Source organism: Molossus molossus, unplaced genomic scaffold (genome assembly GCF_014108415.1).
Source record: "Molossus molossus isolate mMolMol1 unplaced genomic scaffold, mMolMol1.p scaffold_m16_p_21, whole genome shotgun sequence".
Taxonomy (NCBI): domain Eukaryota; kingdom Metazoa; phylum Chordata; class Mammalia; order Chiroptera; family Molossidae; genus Molossus; species Molossus molossus.
In genome coordinates, this window is record NW_023425357.1 from 21,264,623 (window position 1) to 21,277,309 (window position 12,687).

The following is a 12,687-nucleotide window of genomic DNA, read 5'->3' on the forward strand; positions in this document are numbered from 1 at the left end:
AGCGTCCCCCTTGTGGGCAGTACCCCTGGGGTCAGACTTATTCCATTCAGGAGCTGGGTCATGAGAACAAAGAGCAGGAGGGGCACAACCCAAGCAACCCTTGCCTCCACCTTCAGCTGCTATTTCAAGTGGCCTATTGATTAATAATAATAATAATAATAATAAAAATCTCCAGCTCATTTGTGAAGTTAAAGTGCTTGGAAAAAGTTGAAGCTGCATTTCCTTCCACAGGCTGTGTGCTCCCGCCCCCACCCACCAGCACCCTGGGAAAGTCTCCGAATCCACTCTTCCTCCAGAAATCAGGCGGAATCACAACTTGTACACAAACATCTTATATATACAAGGATGTCTCTTGGGTGACTTGAAGTCTTAATGCATTTCAACTAACTACTAAGAAATGACTAATAAAGCCAACGCGGCAAGCTCAAGGGAGGGCCTCCACACAGCCCTGAGGGGCCTCGGACAGAACTGGGAGAGGCCCCGATTTTACGGGGGGAGGGGCACAGCAGCACATCCAGGGGTTATGGCTGAACATTTTAGGGGGGATGTATTACCTGAAGGAGGTATTGGGGGAGGAGGAGCCCCCACACCCATCAATTTGATGTTACTCCTCTGAAATGCATTCAGTAGAGACAGGCACCATCACTGAGGCCCAACCAAGGGGCTGGGGGCTGGGGACACTCCAGCCTGCATGAGCTATCCTGGCACACGGCAAGCAAGCCAGCAACACAGCTACGCTTTGCTCAGTGACATCGCCGGAGAGGCTGAGGACACACACACACTCTCTCTCTCTCTCTCTCTCCCCCCCTCCCTCCCCCTCTCTCATGGCCATAAAAGAACGAGCCGGGTGCCTGAAGCCCCGCTCCCTGGCTCTTCCGGCGGCGACATTTCACACCACGCACTCAGACCGCACCATGTCTCGTGGTGCCTACCTTATGAGTATCCAGACATGCATTCAATGGCTCAACCAAACACCTGCCCTTCTCTGGAACATTCCCGGGAGGCATTCCATCAGGGAACCCTTTTGAGCACTGGCTGGATGCGTGACTGCTAGGCCTGTATTTGCTGTGCTCAAGAGGAGAGTCGTGTAATGTGACTTCGCGTCGGCGGAGGTAGGAGGGAAACGGGATGGGAGGATGAAGAGGGCCCCAGGGGCCTACTTCAAGGTCAGTTCCGGAGAGTGGTGGGCAGGAGGCCACGGGCACCAGGCTGAAACACCCACACTGGGGAAGCCAGCATGCTGGATGTCTGAGGGTCAGACTCGTGCCCTTGGGCAGGTCTGCTGTGGCCAGTGCACACTCAGGGACAAGTGCCATGCTTCCCAGGCACCGGATGTGAGACGGGGGCACCTGCAGAGTCTGCAGGAAAGAGCTCAGAGGGCTTGGGCTGCAGCAGGTACAGGAGCCTCCCCGAGGCTGCGGCGGTCGGAGGACCCGACACCCGGAAGCCACTCTGGTGGCAGGCCTCGTGCAGCCATCAGAAGCCGCCTGTGCCCGGCCGTCTGTGACACCGACACGTCCTTTTTGAAATGAAGAGAACTGGTTGCTTTTAGAAAGGGCGGCTGTCTTGCAGCTACAGAGAAAACGCTCTTCTGTGTTGTTCCCGGGGGCAGGCAGCCCGAGGCTACTCCAGGGAGCGAGGGCGGGGCCTGCTCTGCTTCAGAAGGAAGCTGCCAGCTGCCCTGGAGCTGCTCGGACGGTGATGCCGACACCTCGCGTGCTGGTGGGACTGGACCGACCGCAGTGATGTCCCCCGGGGGCTCCGGCCACTGGCTGTGGCCAGCCCTCTACCCTGGCCTCTCTCCCTCCCTAAACTAGGAGGCGTCTCCTCCCCGAGGTTCCCGTGACTCTAGTTCCCGTCACACGGAGGGCGGAGCCAGGAGAAAGCCAGCACCAGCTTGGACCAGCACTGAGAGGGCCCCCCCCCCCCCCCGTACCCCTGCAGCACAGCAGGAGCCTCGGCTGGGGAGCCACCCAGTCCCAAGCCTGAAGCGGAGGGTCCCAGATCGTCACCCATGGCTGCCCCGTGTCACTGGTGTGTGCCGGCTCACGGCTGCCCTTGTGTCCATTCCCAGGCGCACCCACCCTCTCTCCTGCACGAGGCTGCAGGCGGACACTGCCCTGTGCCCGTCCTGGCCCTGGCCTCCTTCCTCGTCCTGCAGTTCCACGTCACAGGCCTGACGCTTGGGAGGGTGGTCGCCTGTTGTAGCCACGGCATCCCAGGGACACTTTGGCACACGAATGGGGAGTAGACAGAGGCGGAGGGAAGGTGGGGAGGACGGGCAGCCCGAGTCTTCTAACCGCTAGCGCTGGGGCAGTGTGGAGCGGCTCTGGGTGCAGCCGATGTCATGCGGGGTCGTCAGGTAAGGTGACAGCCAGTTGCTGGCCCAGGAAAGCGGTGTGGACCTTCAGTCCTCCAGCGGAGTGCCTTGGGCAACCTCCAGGGGCCTACTCATTGGCCATCTGCTCGATGTGGTCGCTCAGCAGCTTGTATTGCTCTGCAAGAGAGAACGAGGCACTCTGTGGAAGGAAGCCTGCACCGCCAGGCAGCTCCTGCTCCTCTCAGAGGGGCAGGCGGGACTCCTCGGGAACGGCGAGGGCGGCTCTGAAGGTGCGCGGCCTCGGAGCGGGGCCACCGGCACGCTGCAAGTCAGCACGACCGTGCACCGGCAGTGGGCTCCTTGAAACCGGGGAGCCTCTTCTTACAGAAACAATACAGAGGGTGGTCCCGGGGGCCCCCCTAGAAGCCTGCGGAAGGCACAGTGGGGGCACTGTGTCCCGGGAGCCAGGCCTGCATCCTGGAGACAGCACAGGGGCCACCTGTCAGGAGGGGACAGTGTTCGTGCCCCTTGCTGCTGCGGTGGGGCTGGTGACAACATCTGAGATAATCCAGGGGCGTCCCTAACACTCTCCTGCCTCCTGAGGCCACTGTTGGGCCGCTCCTTTAATGTGGTGCAGGAGGACGTTTTGCTTTTTTAAATAATTTTAAAAATTGACTTTAGAGAGAGAAGAGAGCGAGAGCGAGCGAGAGAGAGAGAGAAACACTGATTTGTTGTTCCACTTATTCATGCATTCATCAGTTGATTTTTTTTTTCGTCCTCACCTGAGGACATTTTTACATTCGTCCTTAGATAGAGTGAGAGGGAGAGAGGGGGGGAAGAGAGAGAGAGAGAGAAACATCGATGTGAGAGAGACACATCAACTGGCTGCCACCCACAGGACCCCAACCAGGGCTGGGGACAAACTGCAACCGAGGTACGAGCCCTTCGTGGGAACTGAACCTGGGACTCTCTGGATCACGGGCTGATGCTCTAACCGCTGAGCCAAACCAGCCAGGGCTCATTAGTTGATTTTTTTATATGTTCTAAAAGGGAATTGGATCCACAACCTTGGCACAGTGGGACGATGCTCTAACTAACTCAGCCACCTGGCCAGGGCAGGATGAAATTATTACACACAAAAAAAGGAATTGGTCAATCCAAACATGCACTGCAGTGGAAGGCTTTGGAGGCCTGGAAGAAATGCTATTTGTAGCAGGTGGGGTCATGCATGAAGGTGGGCCCGGGCGTGTACCAGGAGAGCTGACATCAGCAACGTACCCCCTTTTCTTACAGAAGCAAAAACTCTAGGCTAACTTCAAAGCCCCATTCCTGACCCCCCCCCCCCACGGGTGCATGGTTTAAGTAACAAAGGGCGGCCATGGGATGGCCACTGAGGAGGGGCAACTCATGGAGAGTCTGGCCATTTTCCGGTTCAGAGTGTGAGCACCATGTTCCCTGTCTACCTTTGTCCCTGCCCGTGAACCCTGGGCTGGCAGTCCCCCGGCCCCCGCAACTCCTGTCTGGTGGCAGTGGGTTTCCACCCAGCATGGGAAGCTACTGTACATTTAAGTGGACAAAAACGGCGGGGGGGGGGGAACCCAACCAGACAGTGTAACAAGCTGCTTCTCGTTAAAAGGGGGACACGCGCTGTAGCAGGGTGGGGAGTCCGCCCTGCAGGGCGGCGGTCCCCGGCACTGCAGGCCTGCCGCCTCTGGCCGGACTCACCTTCATCCAGGTTGCCGATCACAGCCTGCTTCTTCAAAAAGTCATTGCACAGCTTCTTGGTGAGCCCGAAGGCCAGCATGTTGTGCGTGAACGTGCTGCGGGGAAAACGCCCGTGACTGGCACCCCTCCTGCCTCCCTGGGAAGGGGGAACCGGGATCTGGGCCCTTCTCCCCTGGAGGCCCAACGCGTGCCGGCCTGGGAGTGTCGGACCAAAGTGAGGCGACACCGTCCCTCTGCCAGCCAGCCAGCCAGCGTGCTCGCCGTGGAACCCCCACCTGGTGTGGCAGGGGACGGGGCTCAGGAGCTGGAGCCAGCACAGGTGTAATGGGCACATGCTCCTGAGCGTCTGCGACTCACAGCTGCACCGCCACGGTCATCGGGAGGGTCCTCGCCGAGCCTGGGTGTCAGTGTCAGCTGCCCTGCTCTTTCTGTGGGTGACGTGGTGCTGGGAAGGCAGGGGTCTGGCCCCCAACCCGTCCCGCCCTGTCCGGGTCACGAGGGGCAGGGCTTCAGCCCAGTGCTCTCACCCCAGCTGCCCGAAGGTGATGTTCTCGTTGAACCGCAGGCTGTCGTCACGCTCCTCCTGGGTCATGTGGCACCACTTCTCCCTGCAAGCACAGGAGGTGGCCGGGACGGTGTTCAGAGTGCCGCTGCGCCCCAGCTACTCGCCCCCTCGGACTGCGGGCGTCAGCGGCACCCAGGCCCGGCCTGCTCACGCGGGAGCTGCTTGCTTTGCTTCTGCAGAGCCCGCCCGCGCCCCTGCACTCTGCCCGAGGGCCCCCACGCACCCTGTCCCGTCACCCTTCCTGTGATGGGGAGACCCAGAAGCTCGGACACTTTCTACCGGCGGGAAAGGACACGTGCGGAGTGGTGCCTAGAACATGCTCGAGAAGGTAAGAACGCCACCCTCCGTGCCCTTCTCTCTGCTCAAGGGCGGGAGGTCGGGGCCCATTTCACGGGCAGAGAGGCGGGCAGGGGGATGGCCCTGTGGCGTCCTGGGGGAGTGATGTCCAGACCCTGGTAGGAGGCTCTCAGACTCGAGCTGCATCTCCGGGCCCTGCTGGCGTCAGTGTTTCTGGCCAGCCCGTGAGGGCACGGCCCACTGTGGGCGGCGGTGCCCGGAGGCCCAGCGAGCAGGGAGGCGGGAAGGCCCACCGCCCCACTGCCGGGCAGCACCTGGGCTCTGCAGTCCCCCCCCCCCCCCGCTCCCTCCCAGCCGCACTGACTCTCCACACTCTCCCAGCGCGTGGGCCAGACTCTCGGCCTCCCTCAGGCCCGTGAACCATGACCTGTGCCCACGTGAAGACAGCACACACCTCTAACACAGCGTGAAGCCCCTTGAGAAAGGGGCGTGGTCTGTGTGTGGCTTCTTGGGTGGCCTGAAGAACGAGCCTGCGCCCGTTCTCCGCGGAGAAACGCTAGCGAGCTCGGAGTGGGGGAGGGGAGGGGGCTCTTTGTGCCACGTTAATTCTGTGTCCCCACGTGGAAGCTGTCCCCAGTGGCTCCCTGCAGCGGACTGTCTCCCCTTCCTCTGTCCCAGGGGACGTGACCGCCCCACCCCGCACTACTCGGCACCCCCGCCCCTCGCGTCTGAGAAGTGTGCCGCCTGCAGGATGCTGAGGAGAAGCTAATGTTAGCCTGTCTCCCCCCAAGAATTAAACTCTGGGTGCTGGGCCTAAGGCAAGACTGAGAGAAAGATCAAGGAGGAGGGCGAGAGGAGGCAGTATGAGGGACGAGGGGCTGGGGTAATGGAGAAGCCAGAGGAAGAGAAACGGAACCAAGAACATCAACACTTCGCCTCCCCACTCTCCTGGCCCGGGGACCAAGGTGGCTCGCGGCTGCAGCTTAGCAGGAGGCCGCGGGACGAGGGCCGGTGTGGCTCCTCGAGCAGACGGCAGGACCCCATCGGGATACCCAGAGGATGCTTCCAGGCACTACACTAATCCCCTCCGCCTTCCCCACAGGACCGTCCATGTCACCACCGGCCCACTGCACAGCCCCAGACCCCTGGGCACCCTGCGGCACAGCAGCCGGCTCCGCTCCTCCTGACCCCGAGGAGACTAGGAGAACGGGGACCGTTCACGCGACCTCTGAAGAGAGAGTTCGTGGGAGGTTATTAGCAGCCAGTGGGTCAGGCGATGCCCGCAATCAAATCAGTTCCTTTAAACTGAGTCCACCACCCAACACCGACCAAGGTCTGAAATCCCCAGCGGGCGGGACATGTGTCTAGACGGCTGCCGTGGGAAGTGATGTGACCACCGGCCTGCGGAGCGGGAAGCCTTCTGAAGTGGGGACGTTTCCACCTCTGAGAACGGCGAGGACACTAACGGCATTGTTGGGGTCCTGCAGGAGGCAACCAATCGATGTGTCTCTCTCATAACGATCTCTCTCTCTCTCTCTCTCTCTCTCTCTCTCTCTCTCCCCCTCTTTCCCTTCCATTCTATCTAAAAAAATATGAATGAAAAATATCCTCCAGGGAGGATTAACTCACACACACACACACACACACACACACACACCACTAATTAAAGGAAGCATGTTTTGGGAAATTTCCATGGCAGGAGGAGGTGGATATCACTGTATCAGAAATGATATTTTGAATGGGTAAGCCTTTAACTCTAAAAATATATTACAGAAGAAGTCAAACAAGTACAAAGTTTAAACAGTCAGAGTCAGACCCCACTGTAGGCTACCAGGAAACAGCCCTGTCCTAGGCTTTTTTCTCTGGGGACCCCCTCAACACAAAGGCTCCCCATTAGGCCAGGAGAGAGAGCAGCTGTCCCTTCCCTGGGACTCCCCAAACCTGTCATGGGGGGCGAGGGTCTGGCAGACCCCGCACACCGGAGTGTGTGCCTGCGAAGAGGCAGGTCCTCTGCTCCCACCACCCCTCCGAGCCAGGGTTTCAGGGTGACGCAGTGAGGCCACGCGTGTGCTTTTGAGGCTGACCTGGAGGGAGCCCGGAGCCCGGGTGGCCGGTGGAACGCTCGGTCTGCTCACAACTGGAGCTGACTCTCTCCTCTCTGAACTCCCACTGGGCCTTCTGGGAGGTCTGGGTGCCTCCGTGTTTCCTCTTTTGGGGTGCTCTGTCCTTGGAGAGCTCTCACCCATCGCCAGCCTATCCCAGGGCTGAGTGGCACCTGTGTCTGGGCTCGGCCCCCGCCCGCCCTCCGGTGGCCCTAGAGGGGACCCAGCGCTGGAACATGAACAAAGTCACGTGGACACACACCTCTTCTTCTCCTCCTCTCCAGCATCCCCTCTGGAGCGGCAGCAGAAACAGGTCAACAGAGGAACATGTCAAAGTCATGCAAGATATGTGGATGGAAAAAGAGAACAAGCGAAAGAAGGAGGGTTATTACAGGCAGAAACAGAGAGGACAGAGGGAGACAGGGTATCGAGATCAATCTGTTTCCTAGCAGTCTGAGAGCTAAGCAACGAGAGGAGCCCCATTCAGCTGCGAGCATCTAAGCGTCTCCTCCTGTGCGTTCCTGGCAGAGTACTCTGGAGTCCTCGGGAGTGTCAGCCCCGCCCCCTGTACTCCCTCGGCCCCCCAGGAAAGGCAGCCCCAGCAGACTGCTGCAGAGGGACCGGCAGGCCCTCCCGCTCCCATGAGGGCTCGGTTGCCACCCAAACCAAAGGTTTCACCTGAGACTCCCCATGTGCGAGAGGACTAAAGACTTAAACAGCAGGATCTGCCCTCTCTCCTGCCAGGGACAAAGGCTAAGGGGTCTCCCCAGAGGTTCAGAGGCGTCAAAGTCCCAGGACTGGTGGGGCCAATAAGGGCGCCCAGGACCGGCAGGGCTGCTGCCCCTGTCCTGCCCGGCACTGCGCGCAGTGGGTGCCCACCTTAGCTCACTGTGGCCAGAGAGAGACCTGAGCACCAGCCCCGTGGATCAGAGCCAACCCCGCATGGCCGCCACGTGCCATGTGCTTTGTGAAACGGTCCACCTGAGGGGGCTTTGGAAGTGGCAAGACCACCCTCAGGGAGCTGGGAAGGGCTGCAAACCAGAGGAGCTGAAAGCAACAACTGCATTTCTCCAGATGTTAGCGCGAGGTTGGGGGTGGCGGCCAGCCCTGCACCCCAGGGTCCTGCAGCAGTGGTTTGTGCTCAGGGTCCGGGCTTCTTACAGAGAACAGGCAGAGTGGCCTGGGGGTCCGGACAGTTTCATCCAGTGGGGGTCTGCATTTCTTAGGAGGGTCAGGCCAAGTCATGCCAGAGCCCAGGACAGGAAGAGCTCATGCAAGCCAAGTACCCCGCCCACCCATGAAGCCTGTGCCCGGGACCCTGAGGCAGCCTGCAGGGCACAAGGCCAGAGGGGTCGAAGGAGAAACACAGATGTGGACTCAGCCGTCTTCTGCTCTCCTCTTCAGAAACAGGACAAGAAAGCTCTCCCGGGTCCTCTTCCCCGAGGAAAGCTGGCCCAGACTTTGCTCCTACCTGGTCGTGGGGGACCGCTTTCTCCTCTCACAGTGGACGGCGTCGAAGAAGGCCGCGTTCCAGAACCTCAGTGTGTGCCTGCGAGACAGAGGCACGGTCAGGTCTCCCCACGCGAGGAGGGAAAGGCAGCTGCTGGTCCCCGCGAGGGACGAGGAAGCGAGTTTCCCGCCGCCTCCGGATGATGCCCTGCAAGTCTCAGGGCCGAGAAGAGAAACCAGCAGGACTCTCCTGCGCCAGGTGCTGCCCTGGGGCCCTGGCCGAGCACCTCGAGCGCACCTGTACGTCTCTGCCGGGGCGAAACCACAGCATGGGTGGCGTGCAGGCAGGAAGGTGAGGTGGAGCTGGGCAGCCCTGGGTTCGTCAGGCTGAACCTGAAGAGACTACGGGCAGGATGCGGACGGAGCCCTTCCCACGTCTCCATCTCCCGGTCAGGCTCCCAAGACCATGCAGGGGTTCGGAGAGACCTGCTTTTCTAGGACAGGTGCTAGTGACATAAGCGGGAACCCGGCAGGGACAGGCCACGTGCAGAGAGCAAACATATTTACGGGGACGCACAGTAAGAAACATTCCTCTTAAATAAGATCAGGGGTCAGCGAACTACGGGCTTGGTGGGCGGGCCAAACCCAGCTGCTGCCTGTGCGTGTCAATCAATGTTTACGGGAGCACAGCCTCACCCACCCACTTACACACTAACAGCAGCGTTGAGTGGTTGCCTGTAAAGCCTAAAATAGTCATCACCTTGCTCTGTTGCAGGTGATAAGACAGCTCCCAAGCAAGGCCCACTGGACAGGTGTCCCATGGGCTGGTCAGCTTCCACCTCTCCCTGCTTCTTCTTGAACCTGGCCCAGCTCAGGTGGGGCCTCCCCCCGGAGGCTCCTGGACAGCTCCAGCCCAGCCCTCGTTTTGTTGTGGCCAAGCCCTCCCACAGCTAGACTGTGACCTTTGAGGGAGGGCGAGTCTGAGGCCCTTGGGACTGCAGGTGCCAGTACACCGCCTACTGTGAGTAAAGAGGTGACGGAGAGGCTCAGACGGACTGAGCAGCACAAGTGGTCATCCACAGGGGACGACAGACGGCCAGGTCTCCCCTGCCCCCTGGCCTCTCCCTTCAACCCCGACCTTCGTCCATATAAAACAGCTTTATTGGGATGTCATTCCCGTACCGTGAAAGTCACTCTTTTAAAGCACGCAATTCAGTGGTTCCTAGTATGTTCACGGAGTTGTGCAACCATCACCACTATTTCCAAAATATTCTCATCACCCCACAGAGAAACACCCACTACTGACTCCCCATTCAACATTTTCCTCAGTCCGTGGCAACCACTGATCTACTCTGTCTCCAGGGATTTGCTCGCCCTGAATATTTTATATAAATGAAATGACACTACGTGGTCTTTCGGTCTGCCTTCTGTCACTTAGCAAAATGTGTTCCGGGGTCCCCCATGCTAGAGCAGGTACCGGCGCCTCGTTCCTTTACATGGCCGGGTAACACTCCGCGGTAAGTCCCCTTTGTGTGTCTATACATCGATGTGCATCTAGATGGGTGTTCAGACAGCTCCCTCCGTCTGGCTGTCATGGATGAGGCCATTAAGAACGTACGCGCGCACGTTTTTGCTTGAGTGCCGCTTTCAATTCTCTGAGTACGGTCACAGGCGTGGAATTTCCGGGTCACAGGGGAGCTCTGTTTAACCTCTTGAGGAGCCGCCAGACTGTTTTCCAAAGTGGCTGCCCCATCTGACAACCCCACCAGCAGTGTACGAGGGTTTCCGTTTCTCCACATCCTCACCACCCCTCGCTCCGGCCCCTGTCTGAGTTGGGCTGTCCCGGGGGGCACGGGTGACCTTCACTTCCGACGGAGGTGAAGGCGCATGGCTGCAGGCCCACAGGTGCGAAGGGGGCCTTACCAGATGGGCTGCTGCTTCAGGTGCGTGTACAGGTAGATCTTCTCGCCCTTCCTCTCCTCCTCCGGGCTGCACACAGTCACTGCGGGAGGGTGAGACAGACTGAGCCTGGCTCTGGTCGCACCTCCGTGTTGGCCAATCCCCCAGACGCTGCTGAGGCCAGAGCTTCTCCCCGAGGCCACAGAAACCACTGAGACTGCAGCACAGCTCCCCTGTGCCACGGGCAGGACTGCTGCTCCGCTCCGCACACCCGGCTGGGACCCTTCCCGAGGGAGGGGTCCCTGGAGGGCTCCTGCACCCCCGGTGATTCCTCCCTGAACTGCCCTGCGACAAGAAGCTTAGTTCCTGCAGCCTCTCCCCCAGAAGCGGCTCCTCTGCAGAAGTTCAGTGAGAAGCAGGCTGGGGCCGAGAGCAGCTGGGGAGTCCCTGCGGCAGCGCCTTGTGCTCCGGGGGCAGCGGCGCCCCCAGGAAGGTTCGGAACCTGCCTGTTGGTGCTGCTCCGTCCGTAACGGTGGGCTGGTTGGATAGGGCGGGAGTTCAAGCAGAATGGGGCTGGGGCATGGGGGGGGTGGGTTGGGGCAAAGAAGAGGGGCTGGCTGGAGACCCCTGCGTTACTGGGGCTGGGCAGCTGGCAGGCACTCACCGGTTTTCTGCGGCTTGTCCTTGGGCTTGCTCTCATCCTCCCTGGGGGAGAGAAACCACAGGGTGACAATGGGACCCCACGCTCTCTCAAAGGAACCGTTTTACATCGCCGAAATGGGATTCAGTCTCATAACCAGTGTGCACACTTCATGTGGTTTTCTCTAAAACATTTCCTATGAAATCAATGCTGTATTTGTCAATTGCCAGTCTTTTTCAATTTAGGCTTCTTTGCGCCATGTTCTCTGAATTCAAAACTACGTGGACCAGCAAAGGAAGGAAGCCAAGTCAGCTGGTTGTGACCAAGCGCTGGTGGCAGCGGGGACCCCAGGGTGGCTGGCACGGGCCCTGGGCCCACAGCTCTCTTGCTGACGTGCCCTTTTCTCCGTGGAAGGTTTCACTTCTACACGCCTGTTACGAGGGTCCTGAGTGTCCGTGGGAGAGCTGCTGTCCTGGGGACAGTGGTTTCTCCCGAGTCGGCCTCGTTCCTTTAATACAAGCTCCCAGCACAGAGGAAGGAGGAAGGAGGGTTTGAATGTCCCTCCTGCCACCTGGCAATTCCCACAAGCTCCTCATCCACCCTGGAAAACACGGGCCCACAGGACAGCCCTGCACGTCAACAGACCGAATGGCATCTGGAAATCTGAGAAAAGTCGGGGGGCAGAGAAAAGCTGGGCCGGCAGCTGCGCTTCTCGGGAGCAGCTCTCAGCCCCAGAGATCATCAGGGGCGAAGAGATTCTTCCATTACCAGGCCAGGGACCCCTCGTCACCTCAAACTCAATGCAACCTCCACTGTTTGTACGCCAGCCTGCCTGCCCTTCCCCAGTGAGACGCAGATGCACCCCAGGCAACACCTACTCGTTTTTCCTGACCAGGGGTCCCTTCAGCTTGGTCTCCAGCCCCCCGAAGAAGCCCTTGACGTTCTCCGTCTTGGCCGATGTGTTCTTCAGTAGCCGCTCGGCAATGTCCTTCTTCTCTGCTAACCAGCTGTTGGCCGACTTCAGGTAGGAGTCGATGCTCCCCGCAGGCTTCTCCTTGGATTCGGAGGGAAGCAGGTGTGGTTTACCTAGAGCCAGATGGGGAAAGTAAGTGGGAGTAAGAACCATATTGCAGCTGTGATGACCGAGGGTGGAAAGGAACTGTTAGCTGCCGGAGCAACTCCGGCGTGGCAGGGAGACCTCCTTCCACCACGGCCGTGGACACGGCAGCGGAAGCCAGCGGCTCAGTGGCACCCCGGAGAGGATGTGAGCCTGGGGAGGGCAGTCACCAAGCACTGACTGTGTAGGAAGTCAGCCAGGTGCCGCAGGGCTAAAGGAGAAACGGGCAAGGATCCAGCCCCAAAGCAGCACGCAGCCCAGGAAGGCGGGCAGTGCGCACAGAGTGAGCGCGTGACATGGTCGTGAGGCCCAGGGCTAGAGCACAGCAGAGGAAGGAGGCGGCATGCAGACTCCGGACAGGCCGGATGGCACCTGGATGGGCCTGAAACAGGAGGGTGCTGGATGCGGGAGGTGGTAGGAGGAGGGTATTCTGGAATGTCCCCCACACAAGGAATGTCCCTTTCTAAGGACAGTGTATGGACCTTCAGGCCTAGACACCCCTGCAGGCCAAGGCGCCCCAACAGGTCAAAGGGCACTGTGCAGGTCAAGGTATTGAGTATCTTGTACTAATTT

At 59.7% G+C, this 12,687-nt stretch overlaps 1 protein-coding gene across 2 annotated transcripts in view; it reads right to left on the minus strand.

Moving 5' to 3' along the window:
• Nucleotides 1-801: 801 nt before the first annotated feature.
• Nucleotides 802-12,687, minus strand: part of KIAA0513 (KIAA0513 ortholog) — a 57,661-nt gene continuing 45,775 nt past the window's right edge. The window contains exons 6-13 of one of the 2 annotated variants that reach the window (XM_036273927.1): nt 11,876-12,083; nt 11,022-11,062; nt 10,382-10,460; nt 8,481-8,558; nt 7,272-7,301; nt 4,573-4,653; nt 4,046-4,140; nt 802-2,497 (exon numbers count right to left, since the gene is read on the minus strand). In XM_036273927.1, coding sequence (XP_036129820.1) covers nt 2,448-2,497; nt 4,046-4,140; nt 4,573-4,653; nt 7,272-7,301; nt 8,481-8,558; nt 10,382-10,460; nt 11,022-11,062; nt 11,876-12,083 — 662 coding nt within the window. In that variant the 3' untranslated portion in view covers nt 802-2,447. The remainder of the gene's footprint in view (nt 2,498-4,045; nt 4,141-4,572; nt 4,654-7,271; nt 7,302-8,480; nt 8,559-10,381; nt 10,461-11,021; nt 11,063-11,875; nt 12,084-12,687) is intronic. The other variant, XM_036273928.1, reaches the window with a different exon arrangement.